The sequence below is a fragment of the Porites lutea genome, chromosome 3, assembly GCF_958299795.1.
Source record: "Porites lutea chromosome 3, jaPorLute2.1, whole genome shotgun sequence".
Lineage (NCBI taxonomy): Eukaryota > Metazoa > Cnidaria > Anthozoa > Scleractinia > Poritidae > Porites > Porites lutea.
The window spans coordinates 41,645,818-41,672,112 of record NC_133203.1 but is presented as its reverse complement, the minus strand read 5'-3'; the positions used below and the strand labels follow the sequence as shown (position 1 = coordinate 41,672,112).

General features: G+C 40.0%; 1 protein-coding gene across 1 annotated transcript in view; it reads right to left on the bottom strand.

Moving 5' to 3' along the window:
• Positions 1–5,966: 5,966 nt before the first annotated feature.
• LOC140932325 (uncharacterized) overlaps positions 5,967–26,295 on the bottom strand; it is a 39,325-nt gene continuing 18,996 nt past the window's right edge. The window contains exons 8-12 of the mRNA XM_073381946.1: positions 14,381–14,428; positions 13,867–13,965; positions 12,437–12,535; positions 10,688–10,786; positions 5,967–8,432 (exon numbers count right to left, since the gene is read on the bottom strand). Coding sequence (XP_073238047.1) covers positions 6,498–8,432; positions 10,688–10,786; positions 12,437–12,535; positions 13,867–13,965; positions 14,381–14,428 — 2,280 coding nt within the window. The 3' untranslated portion in view covers positions 5,967–6,497. The remainder of the gene's footprint in view (positions 8,433–10,687; positions 10,787–12,436; positions 12,536–13,866; positions 13,966–14,380; positions 14,429–26,295) is intronic.

Genomic DNA, 26,295 nt, shown 5'->3' with positions numbered 1-26,295 from the left:
TTAGCTGTCAAAGTAAGCAACTTTCAAGATGCTGCATAAATTTTCCGCATGAACTCACCGGTCAAATTTTGACCAATCAGAGTACAAAAATTGAACGTACAGCGTGACCAACGCGTGACCATGGTAAGAAAAGGTCTTCCCCGCCTTTATTTTTAAAATAGTGGCTGAATTTTCGGGTCCGAGGTCAGTTTGAAATCAAAATCTTGACAGTGCGGAGCCATAGTGACATAAACACAACATATTTCATATGAATCATTGGAAAAAATAGACTTGAGCCTGCGATCATTTGAAACTGGTAATTTGTCAGCGGATAACTTCAAAAAAGTACTCGACCTCGATGGGTTGACACTTGAGCCCACGCTACGGTCAGGTGATACTGGTCAGCGGATATCCTGTTTTGACAGCTGTCAATTGATCATAACATTGATGTGCAATTAGTTTTCTATTGGGCTCCCAAACTAGCTAGAAAGTGCGAGAGTAAACATTGGTTGCCCTGTGGTGCGGACGGACGGTCGGGCCTACTGTCACGTGATTACCAAATTTTCTCGGATGGGTAGATTACCACATTTTCTTAGCTATGGGGCTCCGTCCACGCGCGCGCTTCGCGCGCTGATGGAGCTCCGCTATAATAATTATCAAGACATAATAGTCATCACCTCGGTTATTTGTAAAGCACATTTTCTATGCAAACATTCAAATGTGCTTCAAAATTGACAAAGCTAATTAAATCTAATCTATGGTCGTCCTTAACTCCTGCATTATATGATCCTTCTCTAAGACAAAAACCTCCATCATAATGGAAGCTGATTGAAAAATGTCATTTATTTAACACGATAAATTATCAAAATGTAAGATTGCTTCCCACTTTCTTTCTGCCTTAAGTAACAGGTACATTTGTATACAGCCAAGAAATAAATGGAATATGATAAGTAGATTAGTCTTTTAATAAAAATAATCAGAGCAAACAAACAGGTCAGGATTTCCAGATGTTTTTTTCTCTTGGAATTACCGAGCAAAACAGACGTCTTTTTTAAGAGAGGGGCAGAGAAAGGAGGAGAAAGGGGGGGGGGGGGGGGGGGGAGAGAAAACATGTATTTTGCGAGTGTGTGATATGTAATAATAAAGTTAAGTTAAACTCTTTGCCAAAAAAACTAAAAACAACAACAACAAGAAAAACCAAGGTAATTAGGTGTAGTAAAGACATCAATACTCCATACTTTAAGTGCTTTACATCTTGTAATAAAACTACATGTAGTTCTAATTCCCTCAGATTTTCTTATTAATTAATTGGCCATGAACTTGAATGATCTAAATCAAGGGTGGAGACTGTAATCCTCAATAAACTAAAAGCCACACTCTTGCCTAGCTCCCCGTTTGGGGGGTCGGGGTGATAGCAAAGAGATAATGACATTTCAGACTACCCCTTATAACCATGTAGGCACATTTTCTTTACTGAGCTTGCAGGGAGGGAGTTGTTGGGGATTGTGCTTATAGATAGATGGGAGAACCAATTCACAACTACATAAAAATGTACATGCAGAAATGGTAGCAAGGCAGAAGAACCAAAGGGTAGGGAAATGGGTATGAAGCACCTTTTAATAGTCTGGCTAACGTGTTACTGAGAGCAGTGAGTGCCTGATAAGATTTATTGATTTGATATTACAAATCAGTAGTATTTGTATGTTGATCTGCATGGATGCTGATTCTTTTTTTCCCTTATTAGAAAATTTGTGTGAGAGAGGTGGTGGCAGAAAATTAATGCAGACAAAAGTTTTTAGTCATTTTCATGGTATCATAGGATTTAAAGTAACAATGACTGTAGTGCATGTTTGTGCCTTTGCTGTGGTTTCCCTTTATACATGTATGTGGCTGCCAATATGGTGGAACAGGTAGAGGAGAATGAAAATTAATTGTAAGGTCCCACAGCCTTTTCAATCATGGGTGCCTGAAGGCATGCTTACATAGAACCTTTTAAAAATTTAGAAGCTCCAAAATGCAATTTTTTTGAGGCTAACTGACGGCAATAAATACGATACTGTTGATAACTATTTTTAATTTACGTTTTTGTATGATATCATTTCCTGAATTTTCCATAATGAAAAAGAGCTATTGAGTTAGGTTACTTACAGTTCCCCCAAGCTTCCTTATCAGCAAAAACTGTCATAAGGCATATTAATAAACAGCAAAGAGTTGCCCATGTCCATAAGGCTGTGGAGTGCTGGTAACAAGCTGCAGGCCACAGTTGTTCAAAGGTCTGATAGTGTTATACACCAAATCAGTGCAAACATCCAGTAGATTAGCCTGAATTGTACCCAATTACTTTGAGTCGTTATTACTCCCTCAGTAACATCTGAATCGACCGGCCGTTAATGCCGTCCAGTGACTTCACAACTCCTTTGCTTTAATTCATGCAAAAAGTAAAACATGATTTTCAAGTGGCAAACCAAGAAATATCGTTTTGAAATATCTGCATGATATAAAACAGCTGAGAGAAATGCTTAACTCTTTTTTATTGTAACTTACGTTTAATGTTCAAACTACATGTATCAACCGCATGCAGTACTCTGAACCATTTGCAATTCAAACTCTGTCGCAATCACAAAATGAAATAAATACACACACGGAACACTTAGTTCAAAAACGCATCAATTTTCTTTAATTGAAAAGAATCTTGGTCCTTAATGAAGAAAACAGAAAGCAAGGAAACAAGAAAGAAAAGCTAACAGAATCATTACACTTGGTCGACCGAAAACTGAATATAGAAGGGTTTGTATGGAGTTTTCTAAGCATAACTGGGCTACGATCTCAGAAACAATTTGCCCCGAAATGCTCACTTTTAGCAAGTAGGCCTCTTGGACATTGTTCTTTCAGAATATCCTGACAAATACCATTATTTCAGAAATTTCATTTTTATGACGTCATCACTTTAGTACTCTATGGTGGGGAGGAGCGTTGCGTGACGACACTAAAAACGGCTGTGTGGCAGACTAGGGGAGCAGATGCGTTTTTGAAACACCCACCCTTACAAATTCTGTCTGAAAAATTCACCTAAATTTCAATAAATCCATCTTCCGGGGTCCTGGTCTAAAAAGGCTACAGCGATTGAAAATATTCCCATTTGTGTCTGATATCACCAATATTTGTATTCTTAAGATTGGTCTTTCCCGCTTGCTGATTCAACCATAAACAAGCATACTGAGTTGTGTGCTGTAAAACTTGATGCGATGCGGTGCGCGTGCGTTTAAAAGCCACACGAAACGCATAAAAAAAATTGTTCTACAATTCAAGAAGTTTGCTGTTGTGCTAACGTTTAAACAATGAGTATATCAAACTTCACCTGAATCTAAAAAAAAAGAAACTTGCAATACTCGTCACACTTGCAAAATTATCCTCTTTCATTTCTTGGGAAGGAATGTAGCCCTATTCAAGTTCCGTTGCATCCTGGTGTGTCTCGGGATCCTCATTGTATCCTAAAATTTCTACAAGAATTGATAAAAAAATCTTCCTTTATGATGAGTCTAGCCTGCCGGGCTAGCCTGACGATAATAGCATGATATCAGTTAAGACAAATTTTTCGTATTAAAAATACATCGTATTAACAAAACATCTGTCGCAATGGAGTGTTTGTAGACTTCTTCCTTTCTTCTTCTGTGCATTTAGAGAGTTTCTAAGCTTCACGACAAACGTCAGATTAAAGTTGAGAATTTCTCAAAATAAAAAATGGGCAAAATAAAAGAGCGCAAAACAATTACCGTAAAATTCCGGAAATAAGCCCCTCCAAATATAAGCCCCCTAAACTCGTAATGCAAAAAACCCTCCGTTAAATCGCCCCTCCAAATATAAGCCCCCCGGGGGCTTGTACTTGGAAATTGCTCGCAAATACAAAGAAAAACAAAGCAAGCACGGTAAATTTCCTTCCAACTATAAGCTAGCCCAGTCGATTTTTAAACGCAAATTTCCCTCCATAGATAAGCCCCTCCAAAAATAAGCCCCTCCAAAAGGGCCTCTGAAATATATAAGCCCTGGGGCTTATTTTCGGAATTTAACGGTATTATGGACAAAAAATTGCGTGAAACTACTTATTTATGTGTTGAAATAATGAACAGTAAACGACAAGTATACTGCAAAGGAGAAACTTGATCACGTGATACAAATTTTCGTTTGTCGTTAGACGTCACATTATGCTTAACCTCTTTAACGGACCTCTTTAGCTTGTATGATTTGTTTTCCCAATACAGGTCATGTGATAATACTCTAGAGAACTGTTTCTTTCAAGTTTCGTCTTGTTCACGTGCATATGTACGCACAAAAACACAAAGTGTCAAGTTCCCCTGGGACCTCTATTGGGAAAACAAAACATACAAGCTAAAAAGGTCTATACCTCGCAATCCAGTGCAACACGAAAACCCGGGGGTACTAAAAAAATGTTTATACGGGGAGGCTCCGCCCCGAGGATCAACCCCTTACCATATATATACCATTTTTCACGAAATAGGTACCTCTTCCTTTTAACCGCTGTAAATGCACTGTCTTTCAAATAGAAATCAAACCCAAATGACAGATTTCCCTACCCTTTATATACCTGAAGCCTAACCCTTTCTTGGGGAGCCTCCCGGTATAGGCCATCATAGGGAGTACCCCCGCCCCCTCCCCTGGCCACGAAAAGTCGCATAAATCAAGAACAACAATTCATCTTTTTTAAATAATTATTCTTAGTCCCCATGGAGTAAATAACTGTTTTTCATTCAATTAAATATACCTTATTCACGATACAGGCCATCTTTGCACGCGCTTAAGGACTGATGGGATAAAAGCGACATCAAATGGTTTTTAGGGGTCAAACAAATTAAAAACATTGCCAATGGAAGAAATCGCGGTGGAGTTTGTTTATCCTAGACAACAGGAAATGAAGACCTTTTCATCTTAAAGACGATAATGTTAAAATATGGGTGGAAGCAATCATTGTTACTTTACAATATGTAGCAGCGACCGTAAATGTCCTCATGGCAAACAGTAATGACGTAAATCTTGCCAACACTGTGGATAACTATGAACTCGTCGTCTCGTTTTGATAGAATAAACAAACTCGACCGCGATTACTCGTATTGGCAAATTTTATCACTTGTTTGCCCCCTCAAATACCACGTGAGTACATAGATTTTATCACATTGATCCTGGAGCGCGTAAATAAGGTCTCTTGTTCTTGTTATACCACACACAGCCCACAACCCCTATGCTCTGATAAACTGGGGTCGAAACGTTAGTTTTTAAATCTTTTTACGGTCATATTGAATTTATCAACTCAGTTGATGAAAGCAAATCCCCACCACCGACTCAGCACCAAAGTTGAATTTGAATTTGAATCTAATTACTTTATTCATCTATTCTAAATATCCTTGGAAATCCCTTCAGTGCCAATAGATGATAAAAGTGTGGATGTTGTGGTTCAATTTTATCCTTGGTTTAGCTTTTATTTTCCTTTGTTTTGATGCATGGTAATGTACGATAAAGAGTTTAGAACAAAGGAAAATGAAATTTCAACCAAGGATAAAATTGGACCACGACATGGATACTCGACTTCGCCTGCCACGGACGACGACTTTCAGCTTTGAACTTTAGCTACAGCTGCAACGTGGGACGAGGGGAGGGGAGGGTGATTTCCCGGCGGTCAAACGATTTTAAGTGAGATTTGAAAACGCTAAGCAAAGTAATTCAAAAACTAGGGTTGCTGCTTTACTGTTGAGAGTTAAACTTCCGGAAAGCCTACTCAAAAAATTCTTAGTGTTTTTAACAAAACAAAAACGGCTTTGTTTTTGTTCAGACTAAAATAATCTCCCGTTATTACGGACTCTCACTGATAAGGTCGACCGTGGCAAACCAGAGTTCCCTACAGTGTCCGCTATATAAAGGGAGTTGACTGTCCTTGAAACCGATCCACACTACGCATTTGAAATTCAAGGTACGTCCTCTGTTACAAGAGTTTTGACCGACGTTTCGGCAATGCTTCCTTCTTCGGGGTACAAAAGGAATATACATTAAAAAGTTTCCCGCTACAAAGTTCGTTAAATTACGTAGCTCACGTGTCCTATTACGAACTTTTGTACCCTGAAGAAGGCAGCATTGCCAAAACGTCGGTTAAAACACTTGTAACAGCGTCGATTTTACAATTTTCTAATTAAGGTTGAGGATTATAGATACTCTCCGAATTGTTGGTATTAATTTTGTACAAACTAGTTTAACGTTAGCTTAAAAAGAGTAAACTCTTCTCTTTTAAGGACTTAACAGCCGGGCCTTTTCTCAAAAACACAACTCTTCCGGTTCTTTCTTTAATTCCTTTGTTGTGTCAAAGGGAGGTTCCCACAGTTTCTCTGTATGCGTATACGATGGGTTTTGCCTCAGTGTTTTCCTCCGATTTGAGATTGGACTTGAGTTTTTCTGCACCTTAAACGGAAGCGACACCTGTTGTATATTTTGTTTCGATAGCTTTTTGCGCAGACTCAGTTCAAACTTAGGATGCCGCTGCGTCGCGTTCGGTTTAAGAGACAATTTACGGAGGGTTTTGTTACCCTGTCTGGCCACAACTGCAAGGGTGTATATCCATCATTATCTTCCATATTTACATCCGCGTTGTGTTTAAGTAACAATTTACAGAGGTTTTCGTTACCCCCTAAGGCACACCAGTGCAAGGGTGTATATCCACTTTTATCTTTCATATTTACATCCGCGTTGTGTTCAAGTAACAATGTACAGAGCTTTTCGTTACCCTTTCTGGCACACAAGTGCAAGGGTGTATATCCCGTTTTATCTTTCATATTTACATCCGCGTTGTGTTCAATTAGCAATCTACAGAGCTTTTCGTTACCCTCTAAGGCACACCAGCGCAAGGGTGTATATCCACATTCATCTTGAATATTTACATCTGCGTTGTGTTTAAGTAACAATCTACAGAGTTTCTCGTTACCCTCTCTGGCACACCAGTGCAAGGGTGTATATCCACTTTTATCTTGAATATTTACATCCGCGTTGTGTTTAAGTAACAATCTACAGAGGTTTTTGTTACCATTTCTGGCACACCAGTGCAAGGGTGTATATCCCCATTTATCTTGAATATTTACATCGGCGTTGTGTTTAAGTAACAATCTACAGAGGTTTTGGTTACCCTCGCTGGCACTCAAGTGCAAGGGTGTACATCGACTTTTATCTTGAATATTTACATCCGCGTTGTGTTCAAGTAACAATCTACAGAGGCTTTCGTTACCCTCGCTGGCACTCAAGTGCAAGGGTGTATATCCACTTTTATCTTGAATATTTACATCCGCGTTGTGTTCAAGTAACAATCTACAGAGGTTTTCGTTACCCTTTGTGGTACGGCAGTCCAAGGGTGTAAACTCAGTGACACACCGGTGCAAAGGTGTATATCCCCATTCATCTTGAATATTTACATCGGCGTTGTGTTTAAGTAACAATCTACAGAGGTTTTCGTTACCCTGTTTGGCACACCAGTTCAAGGGTGTACATCCACTTTTATCTTGAATATTTACATCCGCGTTGTGTTCAAGTAACAATCTACAGAGGCTTTCGTTACCCTGTTTGGCACACCAGTTCAAGGGTGTACATCCACTTTTATCTTGAATATTTACATCCGCGTTGTGTTCAAGTAACAATCTACAGAGGTTTTCGTTACCCTTTCTGGTACGGCAGTCCAAGGGTGTAAACTCAGTGACACACCGGTGTAAGGGTGTATATCCCCATTCATCTTGAATATTTACATCGGCGTTGTGTTTAAGTAACAATCTACTGAGGTTTTCGTTACCCTCTTTGGCACACCAGTTCAAGGGTGCACATCCCAAATCACCTTTCATATTTACATCTGCGTTATGTTCAAGTAATAATCTGACGAGGTTTTCGTCATTTCTTCGGACTGATACGAACAATGGTGTATTATTATCATTATCTTGAGTATTTACGTCCACTTTGTTTGCAAGTAATAATTTGATGAGGTTTTCGTGATTTTTTTGGATTGACAAGTGCAGTGGTGTGATACCATTACTAATCTGTACATTTACATCAGCTCCATGCCTTACAATTAAGCTTGCTGCCATGTAGTTGTTCCAGTCAGCTGCTAACATTAGTGGCGTTTCTTTGCTTTTTCTCTTTTGGGCATTAACGTTGGCCCCAAGATCAACGAGGGTCTCAATGAACTGACTTGAGGATGAACGACTCGCCTGTAGCAAAGCTGTGCAATCATTGTCTGATCCTGAGGCGTTAATATCTACACCGTCATTTAATACAAGTTCAACTGCCTGTTCCGCATCATCATGGCATGTACCCCACTGCAGCTCAGTCAGTCTGCTGTTGTCCTCTGTTGGGTTTGTTCTCTTTCTAAGTGACAAGAAGTCAACTGCTTGTCTTGAGAGATTCTTTAGACTGACCTATCATTGAAATGATGACGTTTATGAGCGAAAATAATCAAGAGGGAATTCATTTGGCATTACTTTTTAACTATTCTTATTGCAGATAATACATTACGGGGGTTCCACTGCGAATATACACATTTTACACAAAATGTGATGGTGTTTGGTTACCATCGCTACAATATATGGCGTCATCAGTGACAAAAGGGCAAGCCATTTAAAAGCAGACAAGTGAGCTTTTCGCCCAATTTTGTTAATAATAATCAAATTCAGAAAATTTGTATGGAACCTAGTCTGCTACACAGCCGTTTTTAGTGTCGTCACACAACGCTCCTCCCCACTAACTGGTGCCCCATTTGAGAATGACAGAACAATCAAAATCGTCGCGTGACAACAAGCAATCAACTAGAGTAGTGTTGTCGTAGTCGAGTCCTTTCAAGATTTTTGAGATAAGCAGCAACAGCAATCAAGTCGAGCAAATATGATGCACAACATGGATGTGCTTATAAGGTTGCCGGGTATAGTTTCGGGACATTGCTTACCGATAATTTATAAGATTGCTTTTGTTTGAATCAGTACCCTTGACAATTTAATCTTCACAGTCTTCACATGTACAACAACACAATGAGCACATCCGGCACATGAAATTCATCATACATATGCACGTTAAAAAGAACCAACCGATCCTGGAAAGAGTCTTGTAGGCCTATCAAACCTTTTTTTTTTACCTGGAATTTTGTTAACCGCATAAAACAAACTTTTCTGCAAATAACCTTTTCGTTGCTTGCATACACAGAGCAAATTAAAATTCAGCGACGATTGATTGATTTGTTGAAAACTGAGAAGCGTGTTCGCTCCTAGCGCCCTGCGGCTCACGTATTGTCAAGTTTCTTATACATGATTGGTTTGTTCGTTAGACCACAAACACAAACGGAAGGAATGTGGTTCGATTTCCAGCAGCCGTTAGTGGGAAGGAGCGTTGCGTGACGACACTAATAACGACTGTGTAGATTAGAATTATTATTCTTAGAAAACTATCAACGCCAAAATTACTTCTGCAGTGTTACGTGTCGAGGGAAGAAGCCAACGAAGTGTGGGAAAAGTTCTGCAGGTAGCAACCGTTACTAGTTTGTGGTTCTGTAGCTCGTTAACTTCTCCTTATCTCTAATGCCGGACCTTCCTCCACCCTCCCAACCAATGTTGACGTGCTCATTGTTTCCTGAGGTAACTTGCATTTGATCAGAGGGACAACTTTGTTTAGTGGGTAGGGGAGGGAAGGATTGCTTTTTCCATTTTTACAACGTTCCCCTATTATTTTTTTTAACAGTCCCGGATTAGATAATTATTAGATAAGCTTCGAAAATTGTACCTGAATGGAACGGTCATCTAGAAATTTCTAGTCGTCCTCAAGCAAAAGAAAATTCTAGGCAATTGATCGCTACAGAAAATACCACAACATACCATAATACTCTTTATTGGTCACTCCAAAAAATTTGCATAAGTATAGTTTTTAGTTTCTCTTGGAGCCATTTTATGGTATGTTATGGTATTTTCTGTACAATTTCCGAAGCTTATGTAATAATTATTATAATTATAATTCACAGAAAACACTCGTTGGGTGCCGCTGTGGTGGGGGTACGGATTTACTTGCAAGTCTAATAGTTACAGTTAAGATGCACTTTCCAGGCAATAGTGTTTGAAACTTAATATTTCTTTCTCCTGATAATGATGTGTGATACATCGAATCGTCGAGTAACGTTTTTAGTTTAATTTTTCCTGTTAAATCAGTTAAATGCTTCAGCAAGCAACTGACCATCGAATAGAGTAGTCTTCTTCCCATCCATGCGATTGCCGTATATTTCCCCAGTATGTTCATAACCATTTATAAAGAGCGCATGTGTGTAAGACGAAACGCCAGAACCATAGACATTAATAACTAAGAAATAAAATGTACGATGAAACCGGTATTAACCGGACACACACGCGACCTTGCTGGTGTCCACTATCAATGGGTTTGTTTTACAGTAAGCTCACAGTAGTAGATTCACTATACTGTGATCTCCGGATGGGCGTAATCGAGGGAATAAAAATAATGTTCGTGTAGAGAAGAACAAATATAAGGTCTTCAGGATATAAGCTAAGATAAAAGCTCATACGACAATAAAAAGGTCCTACAGTAACGTTCCACATATTCAACAAAGAACACAACAAATGCAAGCGAATTTCATCTGAAAGACAAGGTTGCCAGAAGGACATACAATCTGATATCTTACTGGTTGATGAAGACTTGGCCTGGCACCATTCTTAAGCAGCAACTGCACTATGGAGTGGTGGTTTTGACGTTCAGCTTTTTGCAGAGGTGTACGTTGAAACTAAAAACATCACAAGTAAGGTGATACGTATTACTTACCACTTGCTATTTACCAAGGAGAATATTCTAACTACCGGTACCGTGAATGACCTAATAAACGCCCACTTCCAAATAAGCGCCTCTTATCTAATAAACGCCCCCTCTACGCCCGACTCGTCCCCAGTCGTCTCTTTTGTCTCCTAATTTTAAATATTAACGAGGGATGCGCGTGGAAGATGCGCGCGGGGGGCAGAAGTGCCGTAATAGTCGTCCGAGACCGTTCCATGACCGCCTACAAATGATAAGAGACGACTGGGACGAGTCAGGCTCTGACAGGCTCTACGATCTTAAAATTGTACTAGACGCCCCTCTCTGATAAACGCCCCCTGTCTAATAGACGCCCCCTATGAGAATGACTCCAAAATAATAGGAATTGGCACGAAGGGGCAAAATCATTTAAATTATTCAGTTTCTTGCTTGATTAACGAAGCTTTGCGTATTTAATCTTGTTCAATAAGGATAGACTGAGGATGGAGTGAATATTCTCCTATTTTAAAACTCTTTTGATATTTTTGCCGAAAGCATATAAGTTTTGTTGAGCTTGTTACAGTTATGAGAATAAACGCCTCCTTTATGTTAAACGCCCCCGCTTGGACCCCTAAAATTAAAAAGATGCCCCGAGCGTTTATTGGGTCATTTACGGTATGTCTACATAAGGTAGCCACCACCACAAGGAAACTTGCATTAAGGTGGCCGGAACCAGTATTTTTGCAGGTATATCTCCATCTTTGAGTCTGGGGCAAGGTTCCGTAGTGTGGGGGGGGGGGGGGGGGAGGCAAAAACCGGGATGAAATAGCGAAAAAACAAAATCGGCGAGCGAAGCGAGCCGAGTGGTACACTGGGGAAGGCGGCGGTCGGCGGAGCTTCGTAATCCTCATCCCTCCCCAGACTCCCTCGCTTGCTTCTCTGGTCGATTTTTTTCGGAGCCTGGTCCCAGGCTATTATAACATATGTGTTACACATAAACTAAACTTTATTATGATATTATTTTTGGGCGATCGGAATAAATATCACGTGACAATGACATCACAATAGTTTTAGCTGCAAATCGGATTTCAGCCCTTACCACCATTTTTTTAGAAAACGGCTAGTCTTCTCGGATAAGGACGATAAACCGTAAGCTTCGTCTCACTAAAAAGCCCAGAGTAAGGGAAGTAGTCCCCGGTATGGTGGTCTATCTCTAATTCACAATCAAATTAGGGGGTATTCATAACTCATTGCTTCTGTTCAATACTTGCAAACTACTGCACCAAAAGCAGTCTGGCAAACGTACTTCGACCATTGTTGTAAAAAGATCTCTGAAAATCCTTGAAGGAAGTGCATAATAAGATATGCACAAAAGTAAAGGTCCCGTGGTTGTTCGCTGGTTGCAGTAAATAGACCATTTTCGATATATTAAAATTCATACTTGGCTCCGAGGCTTGGGGGAATAAAACAAAAGAAATGTATTGTTCATTACTGAGCCTGAAGATGATTTCTTTTGTTATTTCCCCCAAGTCTCGCAGTCAAGTATGAATTTTAATATATCGGAATTGGTCTATTACGTTGACTGTAGACGTTCATGTTCTCACGGCAATATATTGTTGTATTTATAAAACATTTATTTACTCACCCTGTCTTCAGCGTTGACGTTCGCATCAAGTTTCAACAAAAGTTTAACAACTGACTCCTGTCCATACCAACAGGCAAGATGAAGAGGGGTCAGAGAAAACTACCGAATATAGGAAAAAACAACGCAGTCAGATAGCGTCGAAAGAAGTCAACTAGTCCCGTTCAGAACGATGGTCTTGCAAAATAAACTTTGAGGCTGTTATTGGACTAATTTTTACGACCAAGCTAAGAATAAAGCCAAAGCGTCTTTATCCTCTTTAGTTAATCTGAGACAATCTAAGTGGAACACTCCAACTGAGCCCAAATGCAATGTTGCAGGTCACTTTCCAGCAGAAATTGGTAGTCTAGACCAATTCTTTTATTAAATTCAGAGGTCTCATTCTTTTACATAAGGAAAACACCGTCCAGAACATCCTCGGGTTACAATCGTAAAAAAGCAAACAACAACAAACAAACGAAAATAAACAAAAAGCAACCACTAAACAAATAGAATCATTTTCATTCACTGCAGTTCTTAGCCTTAGCCTTAAACATTTCCCCCATAACTTCACAGTTTACGGTCATCCGAGTTATTGTACTCCGGGATAGCACTGTTGGTAACACTAACTGATGTTTCGACAACCTGTAAGGAGGTCGTCTTCCTGTGTGAGAGCAGTCAGACGAGATTTTTGATGACGACTACCGCAGAGAATGTCGGAACGTCCCTCAGTGTCAACAAGAGTCCTATTAAAGGTTGGTTTTCACTAGCGACGAAGTCGGAGTCGGAATCGTAAGCGGAGTGGCAAGAGAGACGGAATCAGAGTCGGAAGAATCAGAAAGTTTCCATTTTCTTCCGATTCCGCTTATGACTCCGTAGCTTACGATCAAGTGAAAACCAGACTGTCGTAGTCGGAAGCAGAAGGGGAAGGACAAACCATTTACAATGCACGTTCCCACGCTTTGCGATTTGCCTAGAACTTCTGCTTGAGATTCCGACGATCTAGTTTTCACTTGATCGTAAGCGACGGAGTCGTAAACGGAATCAGAATCATTTCTCTTGATCGTAAAGTTCTACGCTTCTGATTACGACTCCGACTCCTTCGCTAGTGAAAACCAGCCTTCACGGAAACACCGTCGCGCAAGACCTCATTTCATCATCTCTTTCTTTATTCAAAACTTTTGGGCAAAAACCATTTAATAATGGTGTCTGTCATCAACGGCCAATCAGGGCTGCATTAGTTCACAAACGCAAGGTATGTGATAAGAGTTCCATCCAAGCTCTTGCTTCTTATACCCTGCAAGCTCGAAAGTTGGCGCAAAACCCCTACACAAGCGCCTACTTGTAGTCTACTAAGGAAAGAAAAGAAAGTAAAAATCCCCAAGCCAAGCGAAAGCGAGAAGTCGGGCTTAAGGCTTCGCACAAAAATTACATAAACTGGAGAAGACTAAAACCTGATCTCTTTGATCCACGTCTTCGCCACATTCAACACGTATTTTGACCATCTTGTATTCTCCCCTGACAGCAGCCTTATGTAGAGGGCCTCTCGACGCCTGTTTAAAAAGATATCGAGAAACGAGACAGTAATTATGAAAGGATCACTTAAAGTCACACTAGTTGATAAAAGCTAATTCCAACAGGCTACAAATCTCCAACTCGGTTATTTGTTATGCATAACAACCTTAACAGGGATTCACTAGTAAATGTCTGTCCATTCGCAATATTATCTGTATCTGTGTGAATACTGAAGATATTAGCTCAGACCTGAGCAAAAGTCTCCTAGGGCGTCCTCCTGTATTAAGGGTTCGTGAAGCTGCAGCTCAAAATAAACTCCTGTCTCTCAAAAAATGCCAAAGTGGTAACGACTTGCACGTTAATCAAATGCACACTAATGTGGCATTTTCCAACCTTGCATTAAGTGAAATGCACAACCAAAGCACACTACAATACATATCAAACTGAACTTACTTTTGCCTTCTTAGCTATCTCCATATGGGTCAGGACCTGCTTCTTGTCCTAGGATGATTAAAAACTGTATTTACAGACAGATCTGCAATATTTTAAAAGCCGAAAGTGTATTAAAGGAGCACTTCTACAGACAAAATATGACATCCAGGATCTTCGTGTATCAACACACCTTACATTAAGCTTATCATATAAAACATAACTCAGCAATTGTTGAAAGTTATTTGGAAAGATGCAACTACTTTCATGAAACCCGTCTTTGTTTACAACCGTACAGTTCCAACTAATCAAAGCCATCGAGCGACCCTTCCTTTACAAAGTTGTCTTATGGTTTTAGAAAACAATGATGCTTTAACTGAGCCAATATACAGATTTAGCCAAGGCTTAAGGAGAAGCTCCCGCTACTAGAGTTAATATATAGATTTGGCCAGGGCTAAAAGCGAAGCTCCTATATATTAACTCGAATTTATAATTTAAATCAAACAATAAACTTGTTTTCCACAATTCAGTTAACTTTAGAGCACATTCATGTGACTTTTGAGGGAAAGGTTAAGTGATTTTAGAGAAAAGTAATTTGCAAACAGTCCAAGCTAAGAGTGAACTTAATCTTACATCGAGTTGATAGCCTTATATGTACACCCAAAAAATAGCAATCATCTTCGATCACATTTAAGAGCGCGGGCTCTTGATCACAGCAGATTAGGAGGGGGACATTGGGGATTTGCGGTGTTGCGGTGTTGGGCATTTTTTCATGCGGTGTTGCGGTGAATAAAATCTCAGCTTGCGGTGTTGCGGTGTTCTTAAACCTCACGGTGTGCGATGTTTGCGTCTTAAAGTCTGCGGTGTTCGGTGAAACGAAGTTATCTGCGGTGTGGCAGTTTCCATTTTGAAGCTTGTCAGTTCTAAATTTAGCCTCCATCATGTTTGATTTGAAATAAAATACACTCTAAGGGTCCTCTAATACTCTCTAGTTAATATTAAATACGCTGCCCGTCACCAATCCTAAGCCTGTTTTTCATTTATATTAAGTAACTTGATAAGCAACGTGACCTTCGCGACCCGGATCGCCACATGTACGTCCGTCAGGCAAGATGAGCGAAAACCTTGCGACTGACGCAGCTGATCCTGTCGATCCTGAATGCGTAGTTCATTGCGTAGCTTTTTTTTACGAGGAGGGCAAAGGTGGAGAAGACTATAGGTGGAAAAAAAAATTTCGATGCTCCATAAACAAGGAGGAAAAGAGACTCGCGAAGTTTGTAGAATGCATTTGGTAAGTAACACGCATTGTCTCTGTATCTGAATATCGTAGCTAGTCTTAACTGTATAAGGTCGTACGGAGGTCAATCTGATATCTGTCTAAACCCACTCCAAGGTCGTTCGATCTTCTGGGACCTTTAAGACGCTGTTTGGATCACTATTTGACCTATTTTTGTCTACTTTCTCAAATGCGTCAAATAGCTATTGATATCAAGCGCGTGAACGGGCCGCGGGAGACTAGGGGGAGGGACAAGGGGGAGGGGTAAGGTGTATTTTTTTTTTTGTTTAAAAAAGAAATAAATTAACAGAGAAAAAAAAAATAAAGAAAGAATAAAATTTCAAGCCAACGTGGTAACGCGAAAACTAGTTTTGGCTAGAATAAATGAGTCGCGGGCTGTTCTGGGTTTGAAAATTAAAGATATTCGATATATGACCTATACAAGGACGTGCCGCTGGTTTATGTAATTTGGCCTCTCTGCCCTGAACAGAATCTGAATCGAGTATATAATTCAAGCAAGTGTGTCCTAAACAGGGTGTGGAAACGTCTCGTAGCACGAGGCAGCAGTAATTTTCCGCTCAAGTTCATAGATCTTCTAGGATTCTAGAGTCAAAGTGTACGTAACAACCAAGATCGAAAGGCATAGGCAGAGTAACTACAGCTTCGTTATGGCTCGTTATGTGTTGTTTCAGAGATTTTCTTAAGGTCAAAGGCAAAATCTTGAAAGCTTTATCTTGTACTGACGCTAAAATCATCAGACTGAAAATAGATATTGCGGTGACGGTGATCCACCGACTTTTCTTGCGGTGATGCGGTGTTCGGCAAAATTTTTTGCGGTGTTGCGGTGTTCAGACCCCCCCAATGTCCCCCTCGATTAGGCCTGGAAAACAAATTCTTGGAAAATAAATCAGGCCGAATTTTTTGCGTTCGACAAGTTTACTTTACAAAATCTTGCCAACAAGTCTGGGGACGTGTAACCCAACCTTTTATACTTTTGATACATCTCATCTGAGGTAAAACAGTACCATGAGGCGCTGTTTTTATCATACAGACCTCGGACAGAATGCAGTATTTCACAATTTGCAATACAAATTGCACTCACTCAATATTCAGGACGATCGAAGCACGTGTGGGCTTTTAGCGAAACCGTTAAAAAAGTTCCAAAATCACCTATACGGCTAGCCGGTTCTCACTTTTGACAAGCGCCAAAGTCGACTGTTTAAATTATGATTAATAGAGTTATACGCTTCAACATAATAAAGAATTTATTGTTTATTTTTTTATTTAATGGTTTTATAACGATGTGTAATCGTCAAAAGCGTTTGATACGCGCGGCATTTTGACTACTCCTGCATGCAAGCGATGTTCATGAGCGACTGAAAACAAAGGGCACAGCGATAAAAATTGCAAAAGAGACTACTGACAATCAATAAAAGGAAAATAATTCGGTGAAACATATACAGAGACAACAATTTCCATTCACGAAGACAAGTATTAAAGTGTCTCTGAAAATCCTTGTTTATGTTTTTCATTTTGTAAGCCGGCTTCCCGGTGTTTGCTTTTTCAAAGATGAACTCGAGACAAGAAAATCGCTCAAAGCTTTCTTTTACAGCCAGAATTATAACTAAATACTCTTTGGAACGTTTTCTTTCTATTTGCGGTGAGAAAATGTCTAAGGGCTTTTTAAAGTTCTATAACCTTATAATCAAACCTAATACTCGGTCAGATCATTGTCTCAAATCTTACAATTAGAAACGTGCATAAACTAAATAGCCGCATAAACTACGCTCGACTTCATTAAATTAGATATAAAAAACAAACGTCAAATACAATAATTACTCAGGCTTACCATTCGAGATGCACTGAAAACTGTCAAGTAAGGCCAGAATCGCTTCAGACTTTTCAACCCTCTTACGCAAGCAAGGTGAAAAACGAAAACGATGCCATCCGAAATCGGATTTCCGACTTTGACAAACGACGTATTTCTCAACCAAAAACCCAGTAAACAAACTAGCCATGAATAATATAAGACTCTTGATAGCAACTGAATTTCATTTTGTACATTTAGTGGAAAAAGACAGTGAAAAACATCACAAGTTGACACAAAACTCTGTCAGCGTCAGCAAGGTCAACAAGTTTCAAGATGCCGCATAAATGTTCCCCATGAACTCACCTGTCAAATTTTGACCAATCAGAGCATAAAAATGGGACGTAGAGCGTGACCAACGCGTGACCTTGGTGAGCATGTCTTCCCTGCCTGTTAAAACTGGCTGAATTTTAGCTTCCGAGGTCAGTTTGAAATCAACATTTTAATTGTGCGGCACATACAAAACACAACATATTTCATCTGAATTAAAAAAATAAACTTGAGCCTGCGATCATTTGAAAACTAGTAACTTGTCAGCTTGTTCGAACTACCCTAAGCCTCCGAAAATTTTTTGTTCTGTGTCCGAAGGCATTAAACTGCAAGATTTCTTTGTTTCGTTTTGTGGCACATTTAAGGGACTTCGCTATAATTCTGATGTTCCTCCCCGGATGAAGTTTCCGAACTTCTCATCATGCAACGAGTTTAATGATCTCGTGTCTCAAACCACTTCGGAAAGAGTGGCGAATGGTTCATTCCTCGTTTGGGGAGAGGTTGGAAAAGTGAACCTCCCTTAACTGGTTATACCAATCACCGAGCCCACTAAGCCACGCATGTGTCACGACGAAAGGTTTCTGAACTGTTGGATAAAGACTGCCCGTTTTCCTTAGACTGCATAAAAGATCTGCCTCGCTATGTTGGTGTTGGTCATTATCAAACCACTTCTAACGACACTTTTTACACCCCTCTAGTTATTCTTTCTTCGGGTTCGAATGGGAAGGTCGGTATTTTGTCTATACTACCTTGCCGTTTGGGTGGAAGACAAGCGCCTACATCTTTCATTCCATCATTCAACGCTCTTGAAAGTTTGTTGTTCAATACTTATATATAATGCCAGGGTTGATGCTTTTGTCAACAAGAAGGTCCTGTTGCACAGCTGGGAACGGCATGTTTAGAGGTCCCCTGCAAATTCAGATATCTTTAAATCCATCTTCTCCTTCACGGTTGCCCGGAACCTGTCCCTAAACCTGATTTACGTGTCTTCCAGATAGAATATTGCGGACACTCCTTCTCAGAGCCTGTCGGACCTTCTGCCTGGCATCAAGTGGACTCAGCTTTTGCCCTCACACTATCGATTTGAAGGCTCTTGCGTTTAACGTGCAAGTCGATCGCGCCGCTCGTCCTCTCAGATTCTTCTTTCTGTTCCCTTGTGCTCGCCAGATGAGAATGCAGATGTTTTTTTCCCTGTTCGTTGTCACTGGTTCGCTTTTGAAGTTTCTCAGCTCCCAAGAATGCACCTTTTTCTGTTGTGGTCCCTGATCTGTACCCCAGGAAGTTTTGGTGGCCACTGGTTTCAAGGAATGCCGCATGCGCTTTCAAGTTGGATTCTAAAGGGATACCAACGTTTTATTGTTCCCCGCCAGATCTGGCCCCTCTATGTGGGAATCCCGCCTTTCACAGTGGGATCTTTGGGTCATTTGAATCTCCTCCGTTTGTGATTGCCCTCTTCGCTCTTCTAGGACTCGAGAAATCGCCTCGGCCGTGCAGCTCGTCCGCAAAGAGCGATCCACACCTTCTCGTTGTTATTTTGCCCTTTGTAAGCCTTGCGTAGTATTTTACACCCTTTAATAAAGCAGTTTAGATCCCCTTGGCGTCTGCCTCGTAACTCAGTCTCTTCTGCCTTTTTTTTCTTATTTCAATTTCTTCTGGAAGCCCCTAGGCTTTCGAGACACTCCAGACAGTGCAGTGTCCTGGGTGCTGCTACCCTAACGACGAAAATTTTCGGTTCTGCCAAAATTGCGGTTTTCAACGGTCGCCGGATATTTTCAAGGACCCATTGAAAGGGTACCCCTGTCCCTCCATTCTATTAACGCACGTCTAGCAGCCCTGCGGGTTCTTGGGGACAGCAAGCCGTACCAAAAACAGAAGCGTAATCTTCAACGAGAGCTTAAGCAATTTTTATACTCTTTACCTACCCCCAAATCAGTATACGATACTTCCCCTCAGGTATCACCCGTTTTCTTGCCTGGAAAGATCGTAAATGAAAACCGAAGAAGATTCACGTCTCAGCATGCAGTTTGTTCGGTACTAAACAGGCTAGTCTTTGCGCACGCCCTACTAATCTGGCAGCTGGGACAGTCAATAATCTTATCGGCAAGTTGCGTTCCTTGTTTACCGACCTTGGTCGAGGACGAAAAGTTACTGAACTCTTAGATGTCGGTAACCCAGCCTCGCATGCTGGTATTAGACAGTACCTAGCGTCCATTCGCGAGGAACAAGCGCAAGCTAGGGTCACCCCAACAGGAGGGCATTTTGTATGCGCATGCGTCAATATGGGCTGTTGAGGTGCCACAGAGGCATTTTCTGTGAATTGTTTACGTTCAGTACCAGCATTTCCAGGCTGTTTTCTGAAGCTGAATGACGTGTATTGGGTGCTACATTCCACAAACGAGTTCTTTAAGGTATCGTGGTATTTCTACGATAAAAGTGAGTTTATTGTAGCCTCGCTGTCGCCCTTGAGAGGACAGTCTTTCCTTTCGTAAAACAGTATATCGAAGGCAAGATGGCGGCTGAATGTTCTTACGACCTAACATTCGTGCTCATTTTTTGAGCAGGAGGAAAAGGTCAGTGTGATTATTTTTGGTTAAACAATTATCCTGTAGATACTTAATTCTTCTCAACAGTATAACCCTAAAATCGAACTTAACCGTTTCAGGAATACAGTGGTTAATTGAGTGTCCATTCTGCCGTGAAACTGTTTTTTACCCTTTCGCTGGCTTGTCTATCTCGAAATCTTGCCTTTCTCCCCAAATTAAGTTAATGATTAATGAAACTAAGAATACTTCCGCGAACGAATGGCGCTTTGATGAAGGCTATGAAAAATCGCCTTCTGCAGTAATTTTAGCTTTCTTCACCGGTACGTCTTCGTTGAGGAATAAAATACACGCACTTCAACTACAAATTTAAATCAATATAATGATTCCAGTAAGAATGTGTTTTGAAAATAAGAATATTCTATCATTTACTTATACAAAGGAAGAAAAATTACGGCAATCGGTTTGAATTCTGATTTTTCTCCACCTTATTTTGATGGTACACTTGTTAGTTTACATTTCATTACGCAAATAGATATAACATTTTGGCGTTTTAAAGAAAATCTAGCCTAACTCCCCAACGCCCAAAATAGCACGAAATGAAACGTTATCAATACACCTTTAAAATAAATCCTGGCTTCTGTTACAAAAACTTGCATTTATTCCCAACTGATACCATTTTCTGGATACTACATTTATTGATATGCTAATTTGTGAGACATTTCATTCACAAATGATGTTGAATGAGGCCAGCTTCTCCTCCGTATTGAACCACATTCTTGTTTAATGCATCAGTTTCTACTTGATAATTCTTCCATGATGTACAACTTACATAAGGGGTTCATCTGGATACAGTAAAAAGCTCGCAACAGAAACATTAATAACAGACAAATTCATCCATCCATTTGTGTCATGTTTGATGTCGCATCCCGGCTCATTTGGGTCCTCTAACAGAAGTATTTATTTTTTGAGGAAACAGCATTATATGCACCCCTTTAACAAACTTCCTGTCTTATGTTTAAACAGGCTTTGAAGGTGAACAACATCGTCAGTTAGATTTATGGACTGATGGCCATTCTCTGTTTTGAATGAATCACTACTGTCATCAAATATGAATTAATAACAAGAATTCGACTGTGGAGCTGTTACTCAAGAGTCGCTTCAAAAAAGTAGCTTGGGAAAAATCTCTGTATCTTTTAGAGTTAAAGAAAAATAAAAGTATTGTTCGTTTTTTCGGGGTATGTGCATTCGTTTTGTCTGCAACGATTGACCTAATGAAGTAATCTCACGTCATTATGATGTCATATCGGCAGAATATCAAGCAAACAAAATGGCGGCTGCACACGCTGAACCGCTGACCAGTATGAAATTGTGGGCATTGACCAGACCCAAGCATTCTCTAGTTTTGGCTAGAAACCTCTGAAATATATATGGTTGGCTGTTTCACGGTAAATTTCATTACTTTTGACAAATTTCCTTTTTTAATGACACAAAAATCTTGGTAAAAGGTTGGCATTATGTTCGATGCTTTTGCCATGCTATTACGCTCAAAATAATGCTTGCATAATGTGCCAAAGACTTCACTACGACCCAAGGTAGTTTAGAATATGAAAAATTGCTATAAATTATGCGTTAGTTTCGAGACAAGATTGGGCTTGCAAGTTCGTGCTTTTCGGCTTGTTACTTCAGCGGAGCGCGAAGTAATTAAAGATTCGCGACGCTCAGGAATGTTTCAAAGTTGCATTTAGATGTCCCGAAATTGCTTCGGAATTAGTTCGAGATATCCTCGCGTTTTTTGATTTATTCTTATTTATTATTCCGGCTAGAAACATTGAATGCCTAAGTATTTTACAGAAAACATTTAAGCAGTTTGGGCTAGTAGCTTCAAAATACGAGCGAAAATCGAGATACAAGAGCAATTTTCAATGCGTCTCACTTCTCAGACGAGTTTGCTTATGTCCTGTTATGTCGCGCGCTTTGTTTCTCCAAAGTGCGTTTCAGTTTGGCTTTTTACCGTCGAAACCCTGTCGTTTCCTCCTGAAATCTAGCTTGGAATTCGTTTTACATCGTGGAAAACCCAAATTTATTAGTTTCCCCGTTAAATTCCCCGCCGATAGATCAAAGTTTCAGTTCTATGCTACTAGCTTATAATAATTTTCCCGCGAACTGTACTGCCGTGTTTTTCTAAATCCAGTGGAGGAAATAATGATACATATGCTTTTCAATACACTTTTAAAAATAACACCACACAATAGGCAAAAAAGAAGAAAAAGAAACGAAAGAATAAAGAAGGGATCTTCACGACGATGTTCGCGGTGGGTTACCTATCCAGTTCCTAACCCCGACCGACAGGGCTTAACTTGAGTGGCGCTACTAAGAAACCGAGTTTCTAGAGGGTTATTTCTAGTTTATGTCGCGATGTTGTACATGAATTATCTTCGGTGTGGAGATTGTGCATTTTCAGCAAGTTTTGTAAGGTAGTGTATTGATGTTAGTTAGTTACGTTACGGTGCTAAGCTCTTTGTTTAACCTGAACCATATTTTTATATGTTACTTTTCTTTTAAAACTATTGTTTTTCCTCTATTTATAGAACATTAATTCTGTAAATTATAAATAATGATAATAACGTCCGACAACGTCGAAAGGTCGATATATTTTTTAACTTTTTAAAAATTTCTTAAATGTTTTAAAGAAAGTTTTTTACGCAATTTTTTCATACCTAAATGTGTGAAAAAATCGGTTCTTTTTTATTCCTCGAATAAGTAAAAAAATAAATCAAAGAACTCGAAGTGATCTCGAGATATCTCGAACTAATTCGACTCTCACTTCGTTAAAAAGCCGACTCAAAACGAAAAACTATGGACTTCGGGTGCTCAAGCTTGTCCCCAAAAAAGCAACTTTGGAACATTCCTGAGCGTTGCGAATCCTTTACTTGGCGCACCGCCCAAGTAGTAATAAAATAAAGGGAAAACACAAAAACTGGAACTACATTGTGCTCCAAAATTTCCCCTTAGTTAAGAATTATTAATGTTTTAGAACAGTTTAACATTAGTCGAAATTATAGCGAAGCATTTTCGACATTTTAAAGCAACACGTACACAGGGATACTTGTCAGTTTGGAGGAAGGTTGTTTTTTACATAGAAACGGAGCGATTTATTCCGATAATTGGAGGTAAATCTCGCAAGAGTAATTGGAATTGATGGGGTGACTGTGGACGAGAGTTTGTTCGCTCTAGCTCAGATGTCGAGAAGCAAAGGAGATGTCAGCACTTGACTGATGCCCTTGGGGGGAGGGCCACGCTTGGAATTGACTGAGCCATTATGATGACGATGCAACCATCTCTCACAATATTGAAAATAGAAACATTTCTAGCCAGCGAGCAAGATCTCCATTAAAGGGATATCGAGAAAAGTCATGCGCAAGTGGCACGGGAGAGCAAGGTGCGGGGAAAAATAGGGAGAGCTCTTCCTTTCCCCACATGACTTTGTCGCTCACTCGCGAGTTCGCTTGCCACTTAAGAAATGGTAAACGTGCAGCGTGCAACCATGAAGTTATGGATGCACGCGGGAGGTTGCTAAGCACGAAAGAAGCGTAAGAGTCGCACGAGGCGATAGCCGAGTGCAACTCTAGCTTCTTGAGTGCTTAGCAAACCTCCTAAGTGCATCCTTAACTCCACGGTTGCACAGCTGCAACGTTTACCATTTCTTTTATAACATTATCAAAAGAGAAAAACATTATTTTCCATTTGCCTTCGGTTGAGTCATCGGTCCGAGTTCATGTATGCTTCTCTCTGCCCGCCCCTTCGAGTTTTTCTTTCGCTGAATCAACCGTTCTCCGTCTTCAGGTGAATTGCAAAACGTTTTTTGTTGTTATTATGAATGGCATCTGTCTACTTGCTCTTAATATTAGGATAAAAACTTTGAGGGAAAACTATAGCTGCAACTATAAACACCAACCAAAAAGACTCTCAAAAATAAGCTGAAATAATTATCAAGCTTATTTATGTAACAATTTTTGAAATAAACGTAAAGTAGAAACGAGAAAATTTGACTGTAATTCCTTTAGAATAACAGGTAACACTAATTTTAAAAAGAAATTAACTAGCTTTGTATCGAAATCTGTCTGGGGAAATCCAGCTATGAAAGTCAAACTTGCAACTGAAATTCGCCGACACACAGCCGGCGCTGAAGCTGTTGTTTTTCGACCGTTCCCTGAACGACTGTTACATGTATGAATGAACACTGAGAAACAAAATAATACTCACAGAAGTTACTTTTTGAAAAATTTATTTAAAAACCCAAATGTTTGTGTACTCAAATCAAATTCGCTTATTCCAGCGTAATGTGCCCGTTTAAACTCAACTAAAATTTTTAATCGATGCGATGAAAACTTCACAACAAAGCGGTCTCGAACTTGAGCGTGCTTCCTAAAATATTTGCTTGAATTTAGCATCAGCTTGACCAAAAAGTCAATAACACAATGCTAATTGATAAATTTACATTTCAAACAGACTTTCTCTTCTATAAAAAAACACACAAAATGTACCTTAAATCTTCGCTCGCTCGATTTTCCTTCAGCCGATTCTAGCCGCGAGGAAAAGAGTGATTAATTCATCCAGGGCAAATTTGTCGCTTGATCTTTTGTCTTTTTTCCTTCAAAACGACAGCTGAGTATTTTCTTCAACTTCCACTTTTCATCTGTGCATTTCATCCGTGTATTTTACCGGACAAATGGTTGTGGCTAACTGACCAATCAGAGCGCGCGATTCACTTTTGTTATGTTATAATCAAAAATGGAGAGGCTGCTCCAAGTCCAGTTTGTGTTAGGAATTCCGAGGAAAATTCGAGTTACAGTTAAACCTCTCTACAACGGCCACCTTGGGGACAGAAGAAAGTGGCCGTTGTAGAGAGGTGGCCGTTATGGGGAGGTAGGGGTGTAATATGACAAATTATTTTTAGGGTGTACAACCTTTTAATTGCGCTAAGTTTACTTTATCCCATAATGTTAATCTAATCATAAATAATATATAGAGAGGTAAATTACTCAAAAAAGCTTGAATACTTTTTAAAATCAACATGTTAACATGACAAAACGAAAAAAATCGTAGACAATTCATGCTTACGGTAGCAGTATAATGGAACACAATCGAAATACGATTGCCGCGATTAATCATCAACGCCCCTTACGGCTGGTTTTCACTAGAGACGGAATGGGAGTCGGAGTCGTAAGCGGAGTCGTAAGAGCGCTTATGACCTAGTGAAAATCAAAAATCGAAGTCGTAAGCGGAGTCAAAAGCGCGACGGAATCGGAGTCAGAAGAATCAGAACGTTTCCATTTCTTCTGACTCCGCTTACGACTCCGTCGCTTACGTTCCGCTTATGATCTAGTGAAAACCAGATTGTCGGAGTCGGAAGCAAAAACGGAAGGATAAACCAATCAAAATGCACGTTCCAACGCTTTGTTATTGGTTTAGTTCTTCTGCTTCCAACTCCGACAATCTGGTTTTCACTAGATCATAAGCGGAACGTAAGCGACAGAGTCGTGAGCGGAATCGGAACGCTGTTTTCACTAGATCATAAGCTCTACACTTCTGATTGCGACTCCGACTCCGTCGCTAGTGTAAACCAGCCTTTACGGATCAAATTCGATTACTATTTTTGACTTCTTCATCAGTGGCTAAAAAGTGGCCATTATCGAGAGGTTATTTTGGCAGTTGGGCACACGCTTTAGTGGAGAGTTGGCCGCTAGTGGAGGTTCGACTGTATTTGCATACCAAGAAACGTACACTATGACCCCACGTCTCCTTTTCAACCCATCTCAACTAACCCAATTAACAACACTATGGCCTTCACACGTGCCTGACACACCAAAAAATCCTTCTAACAACGACCCTTAAGTGTGCGCTTCGATAGCGTCTTGTTCATTATATGTTCTTAGAGTTTCTGGTCGGACTTCATTACTTGACGTAATAAACTGAACATAAT